The sequence below is a fragment of the Schistocerca cancellata genome, chromosome 4 (genome assembly GCF_023864275.1).
Source record: "Schistocerca cancellata isolate TAMUIC-IGC-003103 chromosome 4, iqSchCanc2.1, whole genome shotgun sequence".
In the NCBI taxonomy this organism is placed as follows: domain Eukaryota; kingdom Metazoa; phylum Arthropoda; class Insecta; order Orthoptera; family Acrididae; genus Schistocerca; species Schistocerca cancellata.
In genome coordinates, this window is record NC_064629.1 from 158,115,835 (window position 1) to 158,141,833 (window position 25,999).

At 44.7% G+C, this 25,999-nt stretch overlaps 1 protein-coding gene across 1 annotated transcript in view; it reads left to right on the forward strand.

Moving 5' to 3' along the window:
• Nucleotides 1-25,999, forward strand: part of LOC126183975 (hormone receptor 4) — a 216,201-nt gene that overhangs the window by 84,149 nt on the left and 106,053 nt on the right. Inside the window, exon 2 of the mRNA XM_049926325.1 lies at nucleotides 981-1,085. Within this exon, the coding sequence (XP_049782282.1) occupies nucleotides 986-1,085 (100 nt within the window). The 5' untranslated portion in view covers nucleotides 981-985. The remainder of the gene's footprint in view (nucleotides 1-980; nucleotides 1,086-25,999) is intronic.

Genomic DNA, 25,999 nt, shown 5'->3' on the forward strand with positions numbered 1-25,999 from the left:
CGCTGCATACGATTCTCTGCATTGCAAATGAAAACGGTTGTGGATGGCAGGTTACGTTCGGGGAACGAAGATGACATCATGTGGTGTAGCCTGTGTCAAAAAAGAATAAACGACGTTAGATTTAAATACAGCCGCCGATTTTGTTATCATTATTCAAGTACTACGGGTCCGCCGACCGATGTGGCCGAGCGGTTCTAGGCGCTTCAGTCTGGAACAGCGCGATCCTACGGTCGCAGGTACGAATCCTGCCTCGGGCATGGATGTGTGTGATGTCCTTAGGTTAGTTAGCTTTAAGTAGTTCTAAGTTCTAGGGGACTAATGACCCCAGATGTTAAGTCCCATAGTGCTCAGAGCCATTTGAACCAACTACGAGTCCAGCTGCAGCCCCACGTCCTTGACGTATTACCAGACACCCTATATAATAGGTTGATTCAGCCAGTGAAGTACGTGGACGGAGTTCCAAACAAGGAGAACTCTCTGAAACTTCCTGGCATATTAAAACTGTGTGCCGGATCGAGACTCTATCTCGGGACCTTTGCCTTTCGCGGGCAAGTGCTCTACCAACTGAGCTACCAAGCACGACTCACGCCCCGTCCTCACAGTTTTACTTCTGCCAGTACCTCGTCTCTACCTTCCAAACTTAACAGAAGCTCTCCTGCGAACCTGGCAGAACTGGCACTCCTGAAAGAAAGGATATTGCGGAGACATGGCTCAGCCATAGCCTGGGGGATGTTTCCAGAATGAGAACTCTTTGCTTCGTGGGACTGAACCCGAGAGCAACACTGTGAAGGATGTCGGCTTCCCATCAGTGTCATTATAGCGCGGCCTTAGCAAGTGGGTTAATCTCTATTTATGCTAACGATAAACTATAAGAGTGCTTATGGAAACAAGACCAATATAATTAGAGCTTTTGCATAGTTGCTAGAAAACACACTACTGCCTTAGCTCTAATACGCATTTCGTTTTCTTCGTTCTTTCAGGAAGTATGACCCTTACGACTACCCCGTGTGAATTGGACACGATGAGCCTCTTCCAAGACCTGAAGCTGAAGCGAAGGAAGGTGGACTCTCGTTGCAGCAGTGATGGTGAGTATCAAGTTAAGACATTCTTTCTGTACCTGTCAATATTATCACTAAGAGAATACGTGTTGTAAATATGTCTGCTTTGACACACCAGCTTATCAAACAAATATCGGTCACATGTTGTGAGGTCATATTTCAGAAACGACGACACTATGTTGCAAAATAGTTTATGTTTTCGTGGTTATTTGCCGACGTTTTGCCTGTTCGCTTCCGTCCGGGTCATCGACAGGCGTTTGTTTAACGATTTTCCTGGCGTTTCGCCAACACGAGTGAGTAATACTGTCAAAAGTTTCTCCTCGACCACCAACAGTGGAGGGTGAACATTTGACAATGCTAGCCACTCGTGCTGGCTAAAAATCAGGAAAATCGTTGAACAAACACCACCCGAAGATCATGAGAGAGAACTCAACAGGCAAAATGTCTACACTGCATTGGTTAGGTACAGAAAACTAAATAAGAGAATCATCACACTGTGAGATCAGCATCACTTTGGCGAAAGGAGCTAAATGCTACAGCTGACGTATTTCAGATTTATTTCCGTTAACAATATTGCCACAATACTCTGCATGACTGTATTTTTGCCCATTGCATTTTTATCAACAACTGTACAAAAGGGTCAATCTGCTCATCATATCTCAGTAGCAGGTTTACTACGGTGAAATGTTTCCTGCAAAATTTTAGAGAGGAAGAAGATAAGCGATTTACTGTTCCATATCAGATTCCGATGCATAAACTGCATTACTGAAGTGTTCCGTGAGTTATTATCCATGTAGCTTGGCTGCACCTGATCGAGAATTGCTTCCTAGATGAGCTGTCATACTTGTTAATCGGTATGAGAGGTATGTACCGAGCGAGGTAGAACAGTGGGAAAGGCACTGGACTCGTAATGTTGAAGAATGGGTTCTAAATCCTCGTTCGTCTATCATGATGTAAGTCTTTCATGGATTCCCTGAACAACTTCTGAGAATGCTGAGAAGATCTTCTAACAAGACAAAAGCCGATTTCCTGTCCTAGCCTTCTCCAAATGAGCCAGTGCTTCGACGCTAATGACCTCGGCATTGTAGGGACGCTTACGTCTCGTCTCTCTTCTTCCTTTGACTGTATCGGAAAAGTTATGTAACAATCGTTATGTCACACAAGTCATTAGGGTGGATTAGGAAACTACGACGTAGTGTCTATTCCTGTGACAAGTACGCGTTACGAAATCCCACTGTGCGCATTTCTGCGAAAGAAAACTTCAAACGAAATCAGTAACTCGTACCAAAATCAGTGCAACGTCATTAACGTGATTTAAATAAAAAGAAACTCCGCCCGCGTCTTTGCTCATCTGTTGAAAAATGCGTGAACAGTTTCAGTATGCATTTTGTACGTCTTCGACCTGCTGCACAGAGGAGGGTGCAAACAAGCAGTGAGAACGCCGTTTAACCAGTTAAGCTCAAGAGCCTTCTCCGCTTCGCCACACGGGCCTTAGAAGGACAAGGAGGGGGCCCATTAACTATTTGCAGTGATTTGTACTAAACGGTCCACTTAAGGTGGCACTCGGCTGCTTAGGGCGAAGGCTTCTGTAGAATCTGCCGCAGCTGCCGATCAAGTTGCTGTGTCTTAACCACTCTGCTATTGGCCTGATTCCCAGTGCTGAGTTGGAGCACCTGTGAACGCTGCAGGAGAAGCTCTCACATCCCTGATAGACTATTCAGAATTATATTTTCCATTGACGCCATAATTAATACTAAATTAATTCTATTTTTTTCCAAAGTCTGTGGCTGGTTCCTTCTTAGAGCATTGTCAGACGGGCAAATGTTTCCAGCTTTAGTAGCTCACTAGTCATGGGATATTGAACGTCAACAATATCGAAAGATGTGGTTCCAATTGTCAAGCTTCGCATCTTCGCATCGTCGAAGATGTAATGGAATGAAAAAGGCTGCGAACTCCGCTGCTGACACTAGTGTGGTGGCGCTCGAGCCAGAGGTAGCCGGTTTGATTCCAGGTGGTGGAAGAAAGTTTCCTCAACAGTATTTGCCTGGCAAAGAGAATGGCGGTGGTGAAATAAAATTCCTGATTACCAGATTTTTCCGCAGTGTCCTGGTTTAAATTCCTAACCTGTCCGAAATGTCTCCTAAGACGTTGGCGTGTGACGATGTTGATTGTTATAAATTTATTACTGTCTAGGGTATACACTATGCACTCCGTAAGTTACGAGGGGCACTCAAATTAAAACAAGACAGATGGAAAAAAGCTAAGTAAACTATTCATTATTTCAAAAGTAATCGTCATAATTGCTAATACATTTATCCCACTGTGACAGGAGACAGTCAGTGCCTTCATGGAAAAACGTTTGCGGTTGCCTATGGAACCATGTTGTACCCAGGCTTGGCTCTCTTTGTCTGAAACAAACCGATGGCCACGAATGACTTTCTTCAGGATTCGAAAAATATGGAAATCCCACGGGGAAAAATCGAGACTGCACGGGGGATGCGTAAAGGCTTCCCAGAGAAACTTCTGCAGCGTACTCGAAACCATCTTGGCAACGTGTGGACGGGCGGAGAGGTGCACACCTCGGCATAATCATCATTCTGTAGGCAACCGAAAATATTTTTTCCATGAAGGCCTTAACAGTGGGATAAATCTATAAACAGATTTGGCGATTATTTTTTAAATAATTAACAGTTCACTTACTTTTTACATCTGTCTCGTTTTCGTTTTCAGTTGACTGCCCCTTATGTGATATAAAATCTGTAACTATTACAGATACAGACAATAGTAGCGAGTAGAGGATGATGAAACAAGCAAATAATTTAGGTAAACATAGGTTCGGAAACCAATGGTTTCCACGATAAGGCCTCATTTTCTGTTTGGCCGACTTACTGGTCGTGTATACTTTCATTTCCTGAAACACAAGCCAGTCGATCGTTTGGATGTTTATGATGAAAAGATGCGTATGTGGTACATGCATGTTAGTGTACCGGCACAAATCCATGTGGCCTTTATAGAATACGTAACACGAATCTTTGCCTTCCGAAGTGGCCGTGCGGTTCTAGGCGCTACAATCTGGAGCCGAGCGACCGCTACGGTCGCAGGTTCGAATCCTGCCTCGGGCATGGATGTGTGTGATGTCCTTAGGTTAGTTAGGTTTAATTCGTTCTAAGTTCTAGGCGACTGATGGCCTCAGAAGTTAAGCCGCACAGTGCTCAGAGCCATTTGAACGAATCTTTGATAAGTGTATCGATCCTGGCTCGTCAATACCGATGCCTCCCACGTCCCCTGCCTTGAACCCGTTGGATCTATTTCTGTTGAGGATACATCAATATGCTAAATAATTCACAAATGTAGGTCTAATAAATATCTTTTTCGTGCACAAACGAACAGTAAACAAAACTGTGTTAACGAGGAATGCTCTGCAGTGCTTGCAGACTCACAACACGAAATGCAGCTTTACTGGCTTCCGGGAAGACTTGAACACTAACAGCCTAGCCCGAGAATAGGCAACTTCACTGGCTGCCGGCAAGTCTAGAACTCTCTCACACCCAGCGTGGATCACTTTCATGGGGCATCGTTCATTACAACTAGACAACAGATCGAGTTATTCGGACTGTTCATCAATGTTATAAGCCCTCTGTTGTTCCTGATCTATATTAACGACATAGTAGACAATCTGAGTAGCCCTATTAGATTGTTTGCAGATGATGCTGTCATTTACCGTCTTGCAAAATCATGAGATGACCAAAACAAATTGCAAAATGATTTAGATAAGATATCTGTATGGTGAGAAAATTGGAAACTGACTCTGAATAAAGAGAAGTCTGAAGTTATTCACACGAGTACTAAAATAAAATCACACAAATCTTAAGGCTATAAATTGAACTAAATACCTAGGGATTACAATTACAAATAAAATAAATTGGAATGATCACATAAGTAATGTTGTGGGTAGAGCAAACCAAAGACTGCGATTCATTGGCAGAACACATGGAAGGTGCAGCAGGTCTACTAAAGAGACTGCTTACACCACGCTTGTCCGCCCTATTCTGGAGTATTGCTGTGCGTTGTGGGATACGCATCAGGTGGGACTGAAGGATGCCAGCGAAAAAGTTCAAAGAAGGGTGGCTCGTTTTGCACTACCGCGAAATAGGGGAGATAGTGCCACAGACATGATACGTGAATTGGAGTGGCAATCATTAAAACAAAGGCGTTTTTCGTTGCGACGGGACCTTCTCGTGAAGTTTCAATCACCTCCGATTGCGAAAAAATTCTGTTGGCACCCACCTACATACGGTGAAATGATCTCACGATAAAATAAGAGAAATCAGTGCTCGCACAGAAAAAATTTTTCCCGCTCTCCGTTCGAGAGTGGAACGAAGAAAGACAGCTTGATGGTGGTTCATTGAACCCTCTGCCAGGCACTTTATTGTGAATAGAAGAGTAATCAAGCAGATGTAGATGAATGTTCTTACGATTCAAATGCTATTGTCAGATTATGTGTGTGTGTGGTTTGAAGTTTTCGGGCGCTAAACAGCGTTTGTCAGATTATTTTCTTTGGTACTTCTTAATGACTACACTGATGAGACACCCTTTGCGCTTACGCAAATTTCTATTTGACGTCTTGTTTAAAAAAATATTATGTAATGAAGTAATAAGTTTTGGTGAGCACGCAGCAACCCAGCAGACAACCAGAGTGTAGGGTATTTCCAGCAGTGCCACATCAGCTAAATGAAGGGCCCTACCGAGCTATGGTACCGTGTGCGAAAAGACACATGTAGCGTTCCTTGGTCGCATACACCGATCAACATTTTCCAGTGATGTCCGTTGTCTGCTACTGTAGAATAATTATGGTTCAAAGAGCCAAGAACGTTACACCGTGTGTTATAACGGTTCCCACTCGTAACCTCTAAGAGAGACAATACGATGTCATAAGAACTTGTGACTGCGTGAATATTAGTATCAGATCACATGCTAGTAAGCAGGAGAGACCATTTCACCTGTTTCTCCGAATTTATTTGGAGAACCGAAGCGGCAGCGTCTGCCTTCCGCGTTGTTTTATTTACAGTTAAACGATCCATGTGTTTCACGTTTTTACTTTTCATTTCATGGGATGGGGTTAGTTCCATCGTTGGCACCAACGGGCGTTAAAACTGAAACTCATTACAAATCAGAAACTTTACAGGCTAATTTGTGCATTCGAGGACCGATTGATTCTCAATGTAGACTTCAATACTTTCCACAACTGCTAAGAACAAAGTTAAAGGCATCACTTCTCATGCTGTTATTGATGGACCGTGTGCGTTTTTAGGTTGTAGATTTGATTTTGGTGTGAGTCAGGTTGGTGCTACTCCGCCTGGTAACTGTAATGGTTGGTTAACTGTTGTGTTTGCTAAATGTGGAGGCATAAGTGAGTACGGTGGCCTTGAGAGTTTTGCTCGTAGAAATGTAATTTCTTATCGTACTTTTCATTTTAGTGAAGTTGTAGGTGGTAGTAGTTCTTATTTAGTTCGTGCGCAAGCTTTGTCTATACGTACTCGTGGTCGCAGGAAGGTAGATGATGATGAGGCTGTATATTTTTGGTGTAACGCTCATGGTTGCTGTGAAGATGTATCACTTGTTGGTGACTTAACTCTGTATTATCGTAAATAAAGCGTTGACCTTGAATAAAAAGACTTTCCAAAAGCCAGGGAGCGATTCTTCTTGGTGGTTTAGCTCTCTGGGGCCCTCTGGAATGCTCTCTGTGTTCTCTGCGACGCCCCTCTCTCTGTGTGTGTCTCTGTGAATGTGTATCTCTGTTAGTTGTAACTATGAACTATGGTGGACTGCATGAAAACGACTCGGCCCCCGGTCACACACGCGCTACCCTATAATTGCTTCCCATAAAATACTTGAAACAATATTGCGGTTCCTCTAAAAACTAACAGCCGTATTAGTTTTTCGATCTTCTGAGGGGCATGCAGAAGAGATGCCCTATAAATACGTCTCCGAAGGTTTGTGACCCTCATCACTTCTACGAAATTAGGCATTGAATACACTTCCATTAAACAACCCTGTTAATTAAAGGTTCGTATTAAAATCTAAGAAATGATGGTTAGAATTTATCGTCACGTCGACATCCATGTTCTTAGACACGGAACACTAGCTGAGTTTGACAGGGGTGACGAAAGAAATGTTTTTGTTCAATGTACCATGGACTATGTCTATCGTTTCAGTTGTGCGACTGGAATCCGCTAGAAGTTCGGTTATACGAAGAATCACACAAATCTAAAGGCTGTCAATTCAGCTAAACACCTAGGGATTACAATTACGAAAAATTTCTATTAAGATAATGTTGTGGGGAACGTCAACCAAAGACTGCATTTTATTGGCAGAACAGTTAGAAGATGCAACAGGGCTACTAAAGAGACTACTCACACCACAGTGTTTCAACCTCTTCTGAAGTATTGCTGCACAGATGGGGTCCTTACCAGATAGGATTGACGGAGGGCATCGAAAAAGTTAAACGAAGGGCATCTCATTTTGCATTATCGCGAAACAGGAGAGAGATTGTCACGGATGTAATCTGCGAGTTGGGTTGGCAATCATTTTAAAAAGGCGGTTTTCATTGCGAAAAGATCTTTTCACGAAAATTCAATCACCAACTTTCTCCTCAGAATGTGAAAATATGTTGTCCCCCACTTACACGGGAAGAAATGATCGTAATAATAAAATAAGAGAAATCAGAGATCGCACGGAAAGATTTAAGTGCTCGTTTTTCCCGTACGATGTTCGAAATTTCAATGGTAGAGGAATAGCTTGAAGGTGTTTCGATAAGCGCTCTGCCAGGCAATTAACTGTAAATTGCAGAGTAATCACGTAGATGTAGATGTACCATCCTGGCAATCGCTTGAAGAGATTTAGAGAAGCCATTGAAATGTAGAGTTACGGTAACTGGACGACAGTTTGAACAAAATTTCTCCCGAATGCGAGTCCAGAGTGTTAATGAATTCACGTCCTAGGAACCGGTGGATCACGGGTCATCTTGCAAGCTCACACGTCCCGTGTAGAACGGGCTTAATGACCTCTATATCCTAATTTTTTCTTCTTTCCGTAGGTCGTTCCAGTCATAAGTCGTAAAAGGGGCCTGAGAGTGCTATTGCGCCTCGCAATAATTTCTGAGACAGTTTTTTTGGTCAGACTGGCTACAGGGTGTTGTGGTTGCCCAGAAATCTTGTCATTATAACTTTTTTTAAATTTTCTACATACCTACAGCTCTTACTCCCTTCGTCGTACAGGAAAGAGTTGCGAGCCAGACTGGCATTAAGTGACGACAGGATATCCTTCTCAAGAACTAAACGCTGGAGAAAGTGAAATCAGATTGTGAGTCCTGTATCGTGTGTCTGCAAATGCGATGCGGTATTTCACACATTATCTCACTGCAGAATATCAAACTACCTCTCGCTTTGATTACTGGTTATCATAACGCTAATAATTTTTTCTTATTCTTCTAAGAACTGACTCCGTTTTATTCAATTTCCGTTATCGTAAGATAAGTATAGCGTAACGTATGGCAGCCTACTTGCCGTGTAGCATAATGAAGGAGACTGGTGTCAAGTAGCCATTATTTGAGCAAGGATATGTTTCATTTGCTTAATCAGCCAACTGCGGCGGCTTGTAGCCTACAAACATCAATAGAAAATCGAATATTAAAATAGTACTCCTTGCTCAACGTGTGAAATGATTCACGGCCAGATTTTTTTTACAACCACTCATGATGTTATTCAGTTGGGTTTAAATAACAGTTTGAGATGGTGAGACTCATAGAAACTTTTTCTCAGACTGATCTGTAGCTTCTTCTTTTCTCTTGTTATGGATGCTCTTTTTCCACCTTAAGACGTCTTGCATCAAATAAGAGAAATAAAATGCGAAATGAAGGTCAAACCATAAAAACGGTACGAGTGAATCGTGAAGGCATCTTAGCCGTGTGTGAAGACGTGTGAGGAGCTGAAAAGTGAGGCGAATGTGTCCTGCATATGGAACCGTCTCGACATTGACGTAGCGCCTTAGGAAAGCCTCACGGACGAGCATTTTATTGTGAAACTTGCTCCCCCTTGATATGTCTTAATTCCGGTGCCAACTCGTTACGTACTAGACTTGAAGCAGCCAATAATGCGAGTTTCGGAAATCAATACGTCTACTTTCTATCTTATGTGTGTACAGCATTTGATTCCCAACTGAACACAGAATTGTGTCCAGTAATAATTTCAGTATTTTGACTAAATTAAATTAACTGGAATCAAAATTATACGTATAATAACCCTTGCCTAACTGGAAGAGAGAGAGTTAAGAATACAACATTTTTCAGGCAAGTCATATTTTTCAAACAGTCGTTTTTATGGATCTCCAAGTGGCAGACTCGAGCATTAATACTAGCTTGTTAACTCCGAGCTTGTAATAAACATTTGAAAGCGGTTATAAATAACTAGTTGTAAATTATGATGAACTGGTGGTAACGCTGTAATGCAGTATATTCCTAGCCTGCAATAAACTGTTATTAAACGCCGAAACGTTTTTGTTACGCCACTGTGTGCGAATAAGAAGTAGATAACTGACTCTCCCCCGTCCTGTAGTAAAGAAAAACCTATTTACTCAGAGTCGAGAGTGAATATGTAATAATTAGTGGTACTGTCGGAGCTCCAGATACGGGGTCTCGCTGTCATGTTAACGTTCCTTTAGAAGATTTCAGAAAATAAATTCAATGAGTAGAATGTGCAGTATGACATAAAACAAGTGTTTTTCCAAATATATAACTGCGCTGTCTGGATATTTCTGAGCTACAAATGCAGGCAATATATTCCTTCTTACCAATTAGATTAATATTCGGCAACCAGGTTTCCCTTCCTTCAGGCCCCCCCCTTCCCCACCCTTGAAATAGAAATATCACACGTGCACTTCATTTCTTGCTCTGAAATTCAACACTTACCATTTCGTCGTTAGAGCAGTGGTAGCCGTGAAAAGGCGCTAAAAGTTTAACTCTGCTTTCGATTAACGCACCTAGTGATCCATCGTTATGGAAAGGATCATTAAAGCGGAGAAATTACTCTGTCGTGATTATGCCCGCACGACGGGAGTTAATAGAGTTTGAATGCGGAATGATAGTTGGAGTTACACGCGTGGGACATTCAGTTTCGGAAATCGTTAGGGAATTAAAGATTCCAATATCCACAGTGCCAAGAATTTGCGGAGAAAACCAAATTTCAGGCATTAACTCTCATCGCGAAAAACGCAGAGATCGACGGCCTTCACTTAACGACCGAGAGAAGAGTTGTCAGTGCTAACAGACAAGCAACATTGCGTGAAATAACAGCAGAAATCAATGCGGGACGTACGACGAACGTATCTGTTAGGGCAGTGCGACGAAATTTGGCGTTAATGGGCTATGGCAGCAGACGACCAACACGAGTGCCTTTGCTAACAGCACGACATGGCTTGCACCGCCTCTCCTGGGCCCGTCACCATATCATTTGGACCCTAGGCGACTGGAAAATCGTGGCCTTGTCAGGTCAGTCCCAATTTCAATTAGTAAGAGCTGATGGTAGGGTTCGAGTGTGGCCCAGACGCCACGAACCTATGGATCCAAGTTGTCAAAACACTGCACAAGCTGGTGGTGGATCCATAATTGTGTGGGCTGTGGTTACTTGGGACAGACCGGGTCCTCTGGGTCAACTGAACCGATCGTTGACTGTAAATTGTTATGTTCGGCTACTTGGATATCATATGCAGCCATTAATGAACTTCATGTTCCCGAATAACAGTGGAGTTTTTGCGGATGACAATGCGCTATGTCAGCGGGCCAGAGCATTTCGCGATTGGTATGAAGAACATTCTGGACGTTTCGGGCGAATGATTTGGCTTCCCAGATCGCGCAATTATGGACGGCTACAGAGGCAGGACGGCTCAATATTTCTGCAGGGGACTTCTGACGATTTGTTGAGTGCACACCACGCTGAACTGCTGCACTATGCCGGACAAAAGGAGAAGCTACACGGTCTTAGGAGGTATCAAATGGCTCTGAGCACTAAGGGACTTAACATCTGAGGTCTTCAGTCCCCTAGAACTTAGAACTACTTAAACCTAACTAACCTAAGGACATCACACACAGCCATGCCCAAGGCCGGATTCGAACCTGCGACCGTAGCAGTCGCGCCGTTCCCGACTGAAGCATCTAGAACCGCTAGGTCACCGCGGCCGGCCAGGGGGTATCCAATGTCTTGTCACTTCAGTGTAAAATACATGGTTGCCAATTAACAAGTTACTGTGCAGTGTATTGAATAGCGGCCCCAGAGGATAGATAGGTAGGTTGTTCGAGTCCTGCTATAACCGAGTTTGTTTTTTTCTTTTTTTCCATCTTAGCGTTTGCTAAATGGTTGTGGTACTTCCTTACGAAATTAATAGAACTAACTTCTGTAATATGGAGTGAGTTTGTTCGATTTGGGGAACTTCTATAAGCTGGTGCCCTTACTGACTGAACATGTATCATTTTTTTGTGTTAGTGCAAGTTCACGGATACTGAAGTTTTTATTAATGTATACCGCAGGCAGGACAACATGACTAGCGTATCGATAAGTGAGAAAATTTTAATAAACCTAAACTTATTGTTTGGTCAAATAATGCCGAGAAGTGCCGCTAGAGAGTGCTGAGAGTGCAAATTGACGTTAACCACCCGTGTGCCGACGGCGCTATGTCTCGTGACGTTGGAAATCCCCTCTGCGTGCACGTTAAAGTCAGCTGCCTCGTCCCGTGTGCCGACGGCTTTGGCGTGGCAGCTGACAGAAGGAAACGGGGACGAGACAGCTGCGGAGGCCCGGCCGCTAACGAGAAAGTGTGAGCGCCAGCCGGCGGAGAGTGAGTGGTGGCGGCGGCGGCGGCGGCGGCGGTGACGTATGAGGAAGTGAGCGCGAACTGGCCGTGCGGCGTGCGGCGTGTAGGTGAAGGCCGGAGGAGAAAGCGCGTAGAAAGCGCCGGCTGCCGCTGCCCGCCCGCCCCATGGCGCGCGCCGCTGCAAGGTCGCAAGGCCACGCGCCCATCAGCCCCAAATACACCATCACTCCGCCCGCTCGTTGGCAACTTTATGCGACTTTTTACGACTGGTCTCGGAGCAGTGCCGTACTTCTAGGCCGCGTGCCCGAGTGCCGTCTCGACTACTGGTGTGCACTTTAAATGTGCCGTTACTGCCTTTCGATACCGCAACCAATGACATCAGAGGCAAAGGATGACACGGCGGTCGGTCGGCCCCGCTTGGCGCGAAGCTTTATTTCTTTACTGTGTGTACGCTGCATAACAGCAGTACTATAACGAATCTGTGAGCAAACTTACAAATACAATATCAGTATACCGACTGATTGAGATATCAGATTTAGAGGTTGTAAAACTGCCATAGGCCACAGTAGATTGCCACAAGTAAGCGTTGACAACAGTATTTTCACAGAAGCTTTGGTCAGTTGAGGTAGTACATTCGTTTACCAGTAGTTAGGTGTGTTGCATACCTCTCAGGCGTTTCCTGATTTCGATCGCCTTGTTTGCGTATGCGAACAGTGTCTTACTAGATTCCCCTATACACTGGAAGCACCAACCGTCTAGAAACTGACTCAGGGTATGCAAAGGGCCGCGTAAGCTACGGAACATTTTTGTTCTACATAGTTATCCTCCTGTCTGTTACTTAAAAACAAACAGCATTTATAGCAAACCTGACCTTGTCAATGTCTGTTTCAGGTTTCATTCGAAAATCGTTGATTTGTAACGGGGAACAGAGGGATGTTGCAGGAAAAATACAGAAAACAATATAGATTTATCATATAGCGCAAGAAAACCCAATTTCGTCAGCAAAAAGGTAAAATAAAATGAGTCGCAAAACAGAAATATGTCAAACATCGCTTCTATACTTCGTCGAAGTTATATAAAACATGTCTCTGTTATTCGTAAATACCTTTCCTTGCCTTGGATCGTGATGAAAACATTCTGTTGAGTACAAAATAAAAACAATATATGCAATTTTTGTGCATGTAAACTGTACTTGCATCAAAAGTCATTGCTTTGGTTACATAAAAGCGCAGAAGTTACGCGATCAACTAATCGTTATTACCTATAAAATCCAATTTAGATTCTTTAAGTATATAAAATACACAATGGACGAACACTGAATACTGTGTGGTTCTAATTATGTGAAAAAAAAAAGAAACTGTCGGCTTCCAGTTTCTCTCTTATACATTCGTTTATGTTTCTTTCCCCGCCAATGCTACCAGTACTACCGGTAATCCTAACTTTTACTACGTCATTTATGTAGTGTGCAACTCTAATCAGATTGGATTAGTTGTGCTTTTTGTCCCATGACCCGCCCGAATGCATGTTAAAACGCCGCTTCCGGGACGGGAACGTGCGCCGACCCCGAATCGAGTTTGCCTGACGCATAAATGACGAGGGTCGTTGTGCCGGCCAGCCTGGATGTGGTTTTTAGGCGGTTTCCCACATCTCACTAGGCGAATACTGCGCTGTTACCCATGTCCCGCCTCAGTTACATGGCAAATCCGTACGTAACCATGTCGACCCTTCACCGACGGTGGATGAAGGCACAAGAAAAATAATTTTTTGTTCAGTAGCTCCATAATGTGTAGATATTCAAGGATGAAGAACGTCTCATGAAACAACAATACGCAGTACATCTTCATATACATTTATAGTCCGCAAGCCACCCAACGGTGTGTGGCGGAGGGCACTTTACGTGCCACTGTCATTACCTCCCTTTCCTGCTCCAGTCACGTATGGTTCGCGGGAAGAACGACTGCCGGAAAGCCTCCGTGCGCACTCGAATCTCTCTAATTTAACATTCGTGATCTCCTCGAGAGGTATAAGTGGAGGGAAGCAATATATTTGATACCTCATCCAGAAACGTACCCTCTCGAAATCTGGTCAGCAAGCTACACCTCGATGCAGAGCGCCTCTCTTGCAGAGTCTACCACTTGAGTTTGCTAAACATCTCCGTAACGCTATCACGCTTACCAAATAACCCAGTAACGAAACGCGCCGCTCTACTTTGGATATTCTCTACCTCCTCCGTCAACCCGACCTGGCACGGACCCCATACTGATGAGCAACACTCAAGTATAGGCCGAACGAGTGTTTTGTAAGCCACCTCCTTTGTTGATGGACTACATTTTCTAAGGACTTTCCCAATGAATCTCAACCTGGCACCCGCCTTATCAACAATTAATTTTATATGATCATTCCACTTCAAATCGTTCCGTACTCATACTCCCAGATATTTTACAGAAGTAACTGCTACGAGTGTTTGTTCCAGTATCATATAATCATACAATAAAGGATCCTTCTTTCTATGTATTCGCAATACATTACATTTGTCTATGTTAAGGGTAAGTTGCCACTCCCTGCACCAAGTGCCTATCCGCTGCAGATCTTCCTGCATTTTGCTGCAATTTTCTAATGCTGCTACTTCTCTGTATACTACAGCATCATCCGCGAAAAGCCGCATGGAACTTCCGACAATATCTACTAGGTTATTTATATATATTGTGAAAATCAAAGGTCCCATAACACTCCACTGTGACACGCCAAAGGTTACTTTAACGTCTGTAGACGTCTCTCCATTGAGAACAACATGCTGTGTTCTGTTTGTTAAAACTTCCGTTCGAATTCCGTTCGAATTCCGTACAGTCCAGAATCGGTATGTCGATCAAGCAAAATCACCGCGAGCATTGAGGCAATCATCCCATGGACAGACTACGTTGAAGATAAGCGTTTGGTAAAATACTGTGGCCAGCTGTGAGAAGAAGTCCTTAACTACCTGCTTGCTGCACATCTTCGTCCGACAGGAATCGTCGATCCTTTAGTGCATTTGTTAAAGAACCGAAGGCGTGATAAACACATGGAGGGAGATCAGGACTATAGGACACAGGTGTTCGAGTGTCTGCCACTTGAGTTGGCGAAACTTCTGCGTTATGACATTTGCGATAAGGGGACGCGCGTTGAAATAAAGGAGCAGCACCTCTTGTCGCACCATTCCACAGCGGCATTCTTCGACACACATGCTGCCCTATACACATGCTTCATTCTCCGATGGATGTCTACCGGTGCCGGCAGCCAAGAAAAGAGTACCAGTAAGTTGGTCCTGTTTGTAAGTCTTTGGTAATAACGCAGCCATAGTTCACGTTTCCGCATTTACCGCACGCACGCTGGAAAGACACGAATGCCACACTAATCCCTTTCCTACATGTCGGTGCTTATATACCCGCATCGGATTCGCGCTTCGATATATACACTGCAGTAACGCCGTCAAACGAAAACCCACCAGGTTAGCCGAGCGCGCTAACGCGCTGCTTCCTGGATTCGGGTAGGCGCGCAAGCCCCAGATTGAATCCGCCCGGCGGATTAACGACGAGGGCCGGTGTGCCAGCCAGCGTGGACGTGGTTTTTAGGCGGTTTTCCACATCCCCCTAGGTGAATAACGGGCTGGTCCCCACGTCCCGGCTCAGTTCCACGGCTCGCAGACATCAGAACACTTTCGCACTATTCCATGGATTACACTAGTCCCAGACAGTTGGGGTACCCTAATTCCTTCCTGGGGGGTATGGGATGGTGGCAGGAAGGGCATCCGGCCACCCCTTCAACCAACATTTCCACATCCGATTAACCATGCTGATCCTGCGTATCCGCGGGAAAAACGGCACAAGCAAAAGAAACAAACAACGCCGTCAAACGAAAACTTTCTGAACGCCTCTTATATGTGTTCCTGAATAATGGACAGCTTTCTTTTTACCAAAGTAAGTGACTAAATCTTTGTGAAGATTATTCTTATTATGTAGTATTGATTCCATGAGCAGGCCGGGGTGGCCGAGCGGTTCTAAGTGCTACAGTCTGGAACCGCGCGACCGCTACGATCGCAGGTTCGAATCCTGCCTCGGGCATGGATGTGTGTGATGTCCTTAGGTTAGTTAGGTTTAAGTAGTTCTAAGCTCTAGGGGACTGATGACCTTAGAAGTTAAGTTCCATGGTGCTCAGAGCCATTTGAAACATTTGATTCCATGAACTAAACTGTTGGTTTAAAAAAGAGATATGTTATTCGTGACAAATATCATTTAGGAATAAATTCACTAACGGAAAAAAATCGCAACAGCAAGAAGGAGATGCGCCACATAAGCGAAAGTTGGTAGGCGTATCTCTACATCTGAATTTCGCGCCAGTCGCATAAAAATGGCGCTAGTAGCGAGATCATGAGGATGTAAATAAGGTTTGCTTCAGACACACGTTGTAACTGTCGTGAGCGTTAGTTACCTTTGAGGCTAAACATGGTGAGCTGATGTTCGTCAAGAATGCTTTTAAAGCGACAAAGACACCATTATCGACATCTCACTGAGTTTGAACGAGGTCTTGTAATAGGGCTACAAACAAGCTGGGTGTTTCTTCTGCGATACTGCAGAAAGACTTGGCAGGAATGTAGCCCCTGTATATGACTGCAGACAGCGGTGGTCACGAGAACGTACGGTCGCAAGAAGACCGGGCTGCAGCAGCGATCTGAGCAGCAGTTGGCACCTCAGTGGCACAACTGACGGTTACAAATCGGTTCCTTTAAGGACAGCGCCTAGCCAGATGCCCTGTAGTGTGCATCCCACTGACCCAAGACCACAGCCATTCTGCAAATTCAGTTGTGTCAAGCGAGAGCTCATTGCAGGACAGGGTGGAGGTCAGTCGTGTTTTCTGATGAAAGTTGGTTCTCTCTATGTGCCAGTGATTGCAGTGTGTTCGTCAAAATAGTTCAAGTGGCTCTAAGCACTATGGGACTTAACATCTGAGGTCATCAGTCCCCTAGACTTAGAACTACACTACTGGCCATTAAAATTGCTACACCACGAAGATGACGTGCTACAGATGCGAAATTTAACCGACAGGAAGAAGATGCTGTGATATGTAAATGATTAGCTTTTCAGAGCAATCACACAAGGTTGGCGCCGGTGGCGACACCTACAACGTGCTGACATGAGGAAAGTTTCCAACCGATTTCTCATACACAAACAGCAGTTGACCGGCATTGCCTGGTGAAACGTTGTTGTGATGCCTCGTGTAAGGAGGAGAAATGCGTACCATCACGTTTCCGACTTTGATAAACGTAAAATTGTAGCCTATCGCAATTGCGGTTTATCGCATCGCGACATTGCTGCTCGCGTCGGTCGAGATCCAATGACTGTTAGCAGAATATGGAATCGGTTGGTTCAGGAGGGTGACACGGATCGCTGTGCTGGATCCCAACGGCCTCGTATCACTAGCAGTCGTGATGACAGGCATCTTATCCGCATGGCTGTAACGGTTCGTGCAGCCACGTCTCGATCCCTGAGTCAACAGATGGGGACGTTTGCAAGACAACAACGGTCTGCACGAACAGTTCGACGACGTTTGCAGCAGCATGGACTATCAGCTCGGAGACCATGGCTGCGGTTACCCGTGACGCTGCATCATAGACAGGAGCGTCTGCGATGGTGTACTCAGCGACGAACCTGGGTGGACGAATGGCAAAAAGTCATTTTTTTCGGATGAATCCAGGCTTTGTTTACAGCATCATGATGGTCGCATCCGCGTTTGGCGACATCGCGTTGAACGCATATTGTAAGCGTGTATTCGTCATCGCCATACTGGCGTATCACCCAGCGTGATTGTATGCGGTGCCATTGGTTACACGTCTCGGTCACCTCTTGTTCGCATTGACGGCACTTTGAACAGTGGACGTTACATTTCAGATGTGTTACGACCTATGGCTCTACCCTTCATTCAATCCCTGCGAAACCCTACATTTCAGCAGGATAATGCACGATCGCATGTTGCAGGTCCTGTAGGGCCTTTCTGGATACAGAAAATGTTCGATTGCTGCCCTGACCAGCACACTCTCCAGACCTCTCACCAGTTGAAAACGTCTGTTCAATGGTGGCCGAGCAACTCGCTCGTCACAATGTACCAGCCACTACTCTTAATAAACTGTGGTATCGTGTTGAAGCTGCATGGGCAGCTGTACCTGTACACGCCATCCAAGCTCTGTTTGACTCAATGCCCAGGCGTATCAAGGCCGTTATTACGGGCAGAGATGTTTGTTCTGGGTACTGATTTCTCAGGATCTATGCACCCAAATTGCGTGAAAATGTAATCACATGTCAGTTCTAGTATAATATATTTGTCCAATGAATACTCGTTTATCGTCTGCATTTCTTCTCGGTGTAGCAATTTTAATGGCCAGTAGTGTGCTTAAACCTAACTAACCTAAGGGCAGCACACACATCCATACCCGAGCCAGGATTCGAACCTGCGACCGCAGCAGCAGCACGGTTCCGGATTGAAGCGCCTAGAACCGCTCGACCATAGCGGGCGGCCGTGTTGGTCAGGAGGAGGGTAGTTGAGTGCCTGAACCAACCTGTCTACGGCCTAGATACATTGGAACTACACCTGCATTTATGGTCTGGGGTGCGATTTCGAATGACAACAGGAGCACTCTCGCAGTTATCCCACCAAGACTGCCAATTTGTACGTCACTCTGTTGATTCGACCTATTGTGCCGCCGTTCATGAACAGCATTCCGTGGCGTGTTTCCCAACGGGATAACGTTCGCCCATACACTTCTGTTGTAACACAAAATGCACTACAGATTGGCGACATGTTGCCTTAGACTGCCCGATAACCTGTTCGATCTCCAATTGAGCACATGAGGGACATCATCGGACGTCAACTCCAGCGTCATCCACAACCAGCATTGATCGTCCCCGTATTGGAAATGGAAATGAGCGTTTGGCGTCATTGGCCGGGAGGCCCCTTACGGGGCAGATCCGGCCGCCTTGGTGCAGGTCTTATTACATTCGACGCCACAATGGACGACCTGCCTGCTGGATGGGGACGAAATGATGATGAAGACAACACAACACCCAGTCCCTGAGCGGAGAAAGTCCCCGACCCAGCTGGGAATTGAACCCGGGCCCGTGGGGTGGCAATCTGTCACGCTGACCACTCAGCTACCGGGGCGGACGTCCCTGTATTGACCGACCAGGTGCAACAGGCATGGAACTTCATCCCACAAACTGACATCCGGCACCTGTACGGCACAATGCGTGCGTTTTTGTATGCTTGCATTCAACATTCTGGCTGCCGGCCGCGGTGGTCTAGCGGTTCTGGCGCTGCAGTCCGGAACCGCGGGACTGCTAAGGTCGCAGGTTCGAATCCTGCCTCGGGCATGGGTGTGTGTGATGTCCTTAGGTTAGTTAGGTTTAAGTAGTTCTAAGTTCTAGGGGACTTATGACCTAAGATGTTGAGTCCCATAGTGCTCAGAGCCATCAACATTCTGGCTGTTACAGCGTATACTAGTGTACCAAAATTTGCTATGACTTTTCTCGCGCTTACATTAACTTGTGGTCTTGCAACGTTAATCATTTAAATATGTTTGTTCCCTAGGCTGATTTATTTCCGAAATGTCATTACTCTACGCTAGTTATTTCATGGTGTTGGGATTTTTTTCCCGTCAGTGTACCATACCAGAAGAAATTTGTGGAGACTCTTCCTCGCCATATTGAGTCAGTTATCAAGGTTATGAGCGGCGTTACACGGTGTTAGAGTCATGTCATACCAATAGTCTTTACTCTGACCGGCTGATGTGATACTGCACTAGCTCACCGCAACCCGCGAAGTCAGCAAAGAACTTCACTGTGTGCCAGACATGTCATTATACGCTGACGCTGTGGAATGAATCGTCAGATTATGAAAAAAATCTACTAACCTTCCACCTCTACATGTAGATAAACGCTACGAGGGGCGTTCAATAAGTACTTCAACGCATTCTTTTCTCAGCTTGTTTCGGTTGAAGAAATGCGGAATTTGTTGCGGGACATCGTGGAATATTCCCGCTATAATTTCATGAAGTTTCGAAAGGTAGTGGCGGTATATGTAGCCATGGCGTCTATAACGGTGGTGCGTTCCAAGCACAGAGCACTCGTTCAGCTTCTTTTGGCGGAAAATCGGAACATTCGTAGGCGCTTGCAGGATGTCTACGGAGACCTGGCAGTGAACAAAAGCACGGCGAGTCGCTGGGCGAGGCGTCTGACACCATCGAAACAAGATCGCGCTAGCCTGTCCGATATCCCGCTTGCCGACCGGCCGCAGACTGCTGTGATTCCTGCAATGCGTTCGTCTCCATAAAAATCCAAACGAACTTCTCCTTATCCGTGCCCCATGACAACAAAAGGTCTCACACAAGTCTGCACACCCGGGAGGAGCTCACAAAACTACATTTGACAGGTCCTCCTCATCCTTCCTACAGCCCGGATCTCGCACCTTCTGACTTCGATCTGTTTGGCGTAATGGAGGGTGCACTCTTCGAGACGCAGTACGTGGATGATGGGGAGCTTGTTGGTGCAGCAGTAAGCTGGCTCTGACGTTGACCACTAGAGTGGTATCATGTGAGCATACAGGCCCTCGCAGTAAGGTGGCGTAAGGCCGTCGCATTGAACGGAGATTGTATTAAAAATAGCCCAAAGATGTGCAATAATATGGTGTCTTGGAATCCGGAATAACACCAACAAGCTTTCAGAAGAAAAAGTGCTCTGATTACGATTGCATATCGCACTAGTCGATCAAGCACGTGATTGCCTTTAATTTGTTTCGTTACTTTTTATATTTGTCTAGTAAGTTTCGAGTCCTAAAAATAATGCCCTAACACAGTAATCGTGATTAATACCGAATTAAGAACGAATTTTTCTTTATGTAAGTGCATTACAAAATCACCACAAATAGTTAGCACTATCATAACAATAAAACGTCCGCCCCCAGTAGCTGATTGGTCAGCACGACAGAATGTCAGTCCTAAGGGCCCGGGTTCGATTCCCGGATGCGTCGAAGATATTCTCCGCTGGTTGTTGTGTTGTCCTACTCATCATTATTTCATCCCCATCGACGCCCAGGTCGCCGAAGTGCCGTCAACTTGAAAGACCTGCACCCGGCAAACGGCTACCCGACGGAAGGCCCTAGCCACACGACATTTACATTTACAACAATAAAACAACGGTGAGGAATTTAACCGCTTTTCTACAAAACAATACATGTTTTTAGTAATTTATAATATCAGAAGCCAAGATTGCTTGGTGTGAAATCGTTTATTTCATGTCCAATTTCGACGCTAACTAGCTGTGATCCTCATATTCTCAGATCTCCCAGAAATATAATTACACATCCGTCTCGTCGGCATATTGAGAACATCCACAATTATAATAATAAGAGACTGATGTGTAATTATGTTTCTGGGAGATCTGATAATTCTACATCAAAAAAAGTTTTGCATCACCCCGGTTCCCAGAACTCCTGAAGATCGACGTTAACTGTAGATATTGTATCACAGACACAGTCCCTTTGACTGTTCAGAGATGTCCATAAACCTGCCCAAAGATGTAAACAACCATGCATGAGCAGCACCAATTAGACGGAGGGGGTCAGACAGCCGGTCAGTTCCAGTCATTCCACCAAGAAGGAGGTACACGGCTCGTGTTGTCTGTAGGTCAGCCATGCATAGACGGTCAACACCGCGGTTCGATCGCGTCCGCATTGTTGCTTTGTGCCAGGAAGGGCTCTTAACAAGGGAGGTGTCCAGGCGTCTCGGACTGAACCAAAGCGATATTGTTCGGACATGGAGGAGATACAGAGAGACAGGCACTGTAGATGACATGCCTTGCTCAGCCCGCCCAAGGGCTACTACTGCAGTGGATGACCGCTACTTAAGAATTATGGGCCGGAGGAACAATGACAGCAACGCCACCACGTTCAATAATGTTTCTCGTGCAGCCACAGGACGTCGTGTTACGATTCAAACTGTGCGCAACTTCACTCCCGACGTCCATGGCGAGGTCCATCTTTGCAAGCACGATACCATGCAGCGCGGTACAGATGGGCCCAACAATATGACGAATGGACAGCTCAGAATTGGCATCACGTTCTCTTCACCGATGAGTGTCGCGTATGCCTTCAACCAAACAATCGTCGGAGACGGGTTTGGAGGCAACCTGGTTAGGGTGAACGCCTTAGACACACTGTCCAGTCAGTGCAGCAAGGTGGAGATTCCCTGATGTTTTTGGGTGGCATTATGTGGGGCCGACGTACGCCGCTGGTGGTCATGGAAGACGTCGTAACGGCTGTACGGTACGTGAATGCCATCCTCCGACCGATAGCGCAACCATATCGGCAGCATATTGGCGAAGCATTCGTCTTCATGGACGACAATTCTCCCCACTATCGTGCACATATTGTGAATGACTTCCTTCAGGATAACGACATCGCTAGACTACAGTGGCCAGCATGTTCTCCAGATGTGAACCCTATCGAACATGGCTGGAATAGACTGAAAAAGGCTGTTTATGGACGACGTGACCCACCAACCACTCTGAGGGATCTACTCAGAATCGGTGCTGAGGAGTGGGACCATCTGGACCAACAGTGCCTTGATGAACTTGTGGATAGTATGACACGACGAATATAGGCATGCATCAATGCAAGAGGACGTGCTACTGGGTATTAGAGGTAAGGATGTCTACAGCAGTCTGGACCACCACCTTTGAAGGTCTCACTGTATGGTGGTACAACATGCAATGTGTGGCTTGTCATGTGCAATAAAAAGGGCGGAAATGATGTTTATGTTATCTCTATTCCAATTTTCTGTACAGGTTACGGAACTCTCGGAACCGAGGTGAAGCAAAACTTTTTTTTATGTATGTACATGTGTCAAATGCTCGCCTTTGATGGGCACTGAAGTAGTTGAACGTTCTCTGCTAGGCGACGAAGAATAAAAAACCATTTGCGAAGTAGGTTTAGAGCGTTCACTAGGACAATGGCTAGAAACATGTAGAATGTAAAGAAAATGAGGAATCTAGTAAGAATAAATATTTACGGTGAACACGTTTAAGGTTAGCCTACCAGAGATTTTATAGTAGTAATCACTCTGAAAGGACCATTGTGCAGATTGCAACATAATCGTACATGGAGTCAGCATAGCGCTAATAGAGACATTAATTAATTTTACAATGACACAAACCTTGGAACAGGGTGTCGTAGTGCATCTTGTCTCTAAGAAATGTCGAGGTTGGTAAGGTTGCGACATGTTGCTCAAGACTCGTGTGCTGGCTTCGCAGCACCACTAGAACGTTCGGTGAAATCGAAAGCGTGGCAGCGCTGTCTGCGTCAGGGGCCTTGGGCGTTTACCGTCAGATGACACAGAAATAGCTGTCGACGAGAAGTAAAGTATGCAGTTTACTGAAGTTACGTACATTAGTCACTATTAACAGTAACAAAGAATTATGCCGCACTTGCTGAAGCTACGCTATTTACTTTCGGAATAACCTCGTCTACAAAGACAGGAAGTTCAAAGCAACACCGAATATTATTCTCCAAGTAACCTTGATGGGGCATGGAGGGTGCAAAGACAAATGTTAGACAACAGTTACAGACGTCCAGGATACGACCCCAGGTTGGTTCCAATTGTTTTCTGTGGTTTTGCCTTTCCCCCGCAGACAGTGCTCTCCTAATGTCAAATAAAGTCACGTTTCACCTAGTCTCAAAGCCGCACTAAACGGCAAGTCCACGTAGATCTGGTTGTATGGTCCAATATATCACATTCTTTAGTGCAATTCCAAGTAGGCTTCTGTGGTATTCAAATGAAATTTTAAGTTACAACTGATTTTATTTACTAATCTAACACGACGTGAACCATTTCTGGCTTCGTATCTATTAACCTAACAATTAATTATTACGTTCTAAACAACTACACGATTCTACTTTTATTGCACTTTGTAATGGATGGAATTTATCATATTTTTCCGCGGATAAGCCTAACATGCAGTCCTTGTCACATATGTATTCATTTTCTCCTCTCCTTAACAACAGATAAGTGTATAGAACAACTGATCTGGTACGTTCATCACAGTACAGAGGTTGTAACAATGTATGCATAAATTTGACATTTATTACTTATACATGCAGCAACTCAGTTGAAATTTTGACGCGGCAGCTATGGAACATTGCAGTTAAAGCTGCAGGCTATAAATCAGTCTAAATCCAATGTTCTGAAATATAATACTTTTATAGTTATAATAAGATCGCTTTTATTTCGTGTTATTCCGTCTGATTTTGTAAGTGTAGAACAAAATATGTTGAAATTATGTCACTGGAAATAATGCAACTTACTAGAAGCAAGTAGTTAGGAGCTGGCAGAATCTAGTTCACTTGTAGTCTGTTGTTTCATTTATCAGGGGAGCTTTACAATTTAATTCAACGAACAATACCGAAAATTTATAAATTTAATACTTAACGAAGATATCTTAAAGTCTCAGAAAATTTCAAGGGCACAATATTAGCTTGATCGTTTTGCACCCAGAGATAGTCTGAGGGTATGAAAAAATTCAAAGAGATGTTTGTATTCCAGGTTGGGGCGACGAATAATTTTTTTTGAAATCATAAAGTTTCATTAGTCCATCACGAAATAGGAATAAAACCCTGTTTCGGAATGTTCGTGCAACTTATAGAGTTCTTGATGTTTAGTGTCCATGAGATTCACAACCTTTTATGCATTTTGCTTTCGAAAGAAATTGCAAATGGTGTAGAAAGCGATGTTTCAGCGTTTGACTAGTCGGTAATAGCTGCATGACAATATGCTCTACGTACTAAACTTTGCAAGAAAATGCGTAAGAAAGAGCATACCTGAAAATAACTTCGCCTTTGAGTAACTGCAAGTACAGCTGTGAATCTTGCCTGACGCTCGTTCGAAATACACATTTCCCATTACGACGGCGTCCGCTTCAAGTAATTACAAGCAGTGTGTGAAAATAGGTATTAAATAGGAGTTACTGGTTCCTTTCTCCAAGCATCTCTGTTAAAGAATGAATCTGTCCTGATGGCTAGTTCACTGTCCGTTCCATTATCTCTCTTGTATTTATCCAGCTAACTACTGTCCCACGTTTAAAGTGTACTTAGGCTTTCACATCGCGCTTTCACTTCGTAAAGACCTGGACCTCTAGCTTTGCTGCTCAAATCTCGATGAATATCAGAACTTGAGAAAGCACGTAACTCTGAAGTCACCAGTGATAAATGTCGAACCAGTATCCAGCGTAACCCGGAAACGTCGTTGATTAGCGAAGTCGGGGGCTTTGCGATTAAGACTCTGGGCTTGTATTCTGGAGGAGCAGAGATCAAACTCTGTCAGTTCGTTCTGATTTAAGTCTATCGTGATTTTTCTCAATCAAATCAGACCAACATCAGAATGTTTTCTTTAAAAAGGTCACGTCTAAATCTCTCTCTCTCTCTCCCTCCGTTGTCCAAATACAACTAGTCTTCCATCTTTGTTGATATACAGGACATTTACTTCTTCCGTTGCTCAAAAATCGTTTTTATCTGCAGAATAGTGAATACTAAATGGAATTTCAACTGGAATACTGGTCGGGACAACAATACGCCAACTACTGGGCGCTTCGCGTTTTATAGAAGGTTAGAGATCAACTTCTCGTCTACATCTACATCTACATCCATACTCCGCAAGCCACCTGACGGTGTGTGGCAGAGGGTACTTTGAGTACCTCTATCGGTTCTCCCTTCTATTCCAGTCTTGTATTGTTCGTGGAAAGATGGATTGTGGGTATGCCTCTGTGTGGGCTCTAATCTCTCTGATTTTATCCTCATGGTCTCTTCGCGAGATATACTTAGGAGGGAGCATTATACTGCTTGACTCCTCGGTGAGTGTATGTTCTCGAAACTTCAACAAAAGCCCGTACCGAGCTACTGAGCGTCTCTCTTGCAGAGTCCTCCACTGAAGTTTATCATCACCGTAACGCTTTCGCGATTACTAAATGATCCTCTAACGAAGCACGCTGCTCTCCGTTGGATCTTCT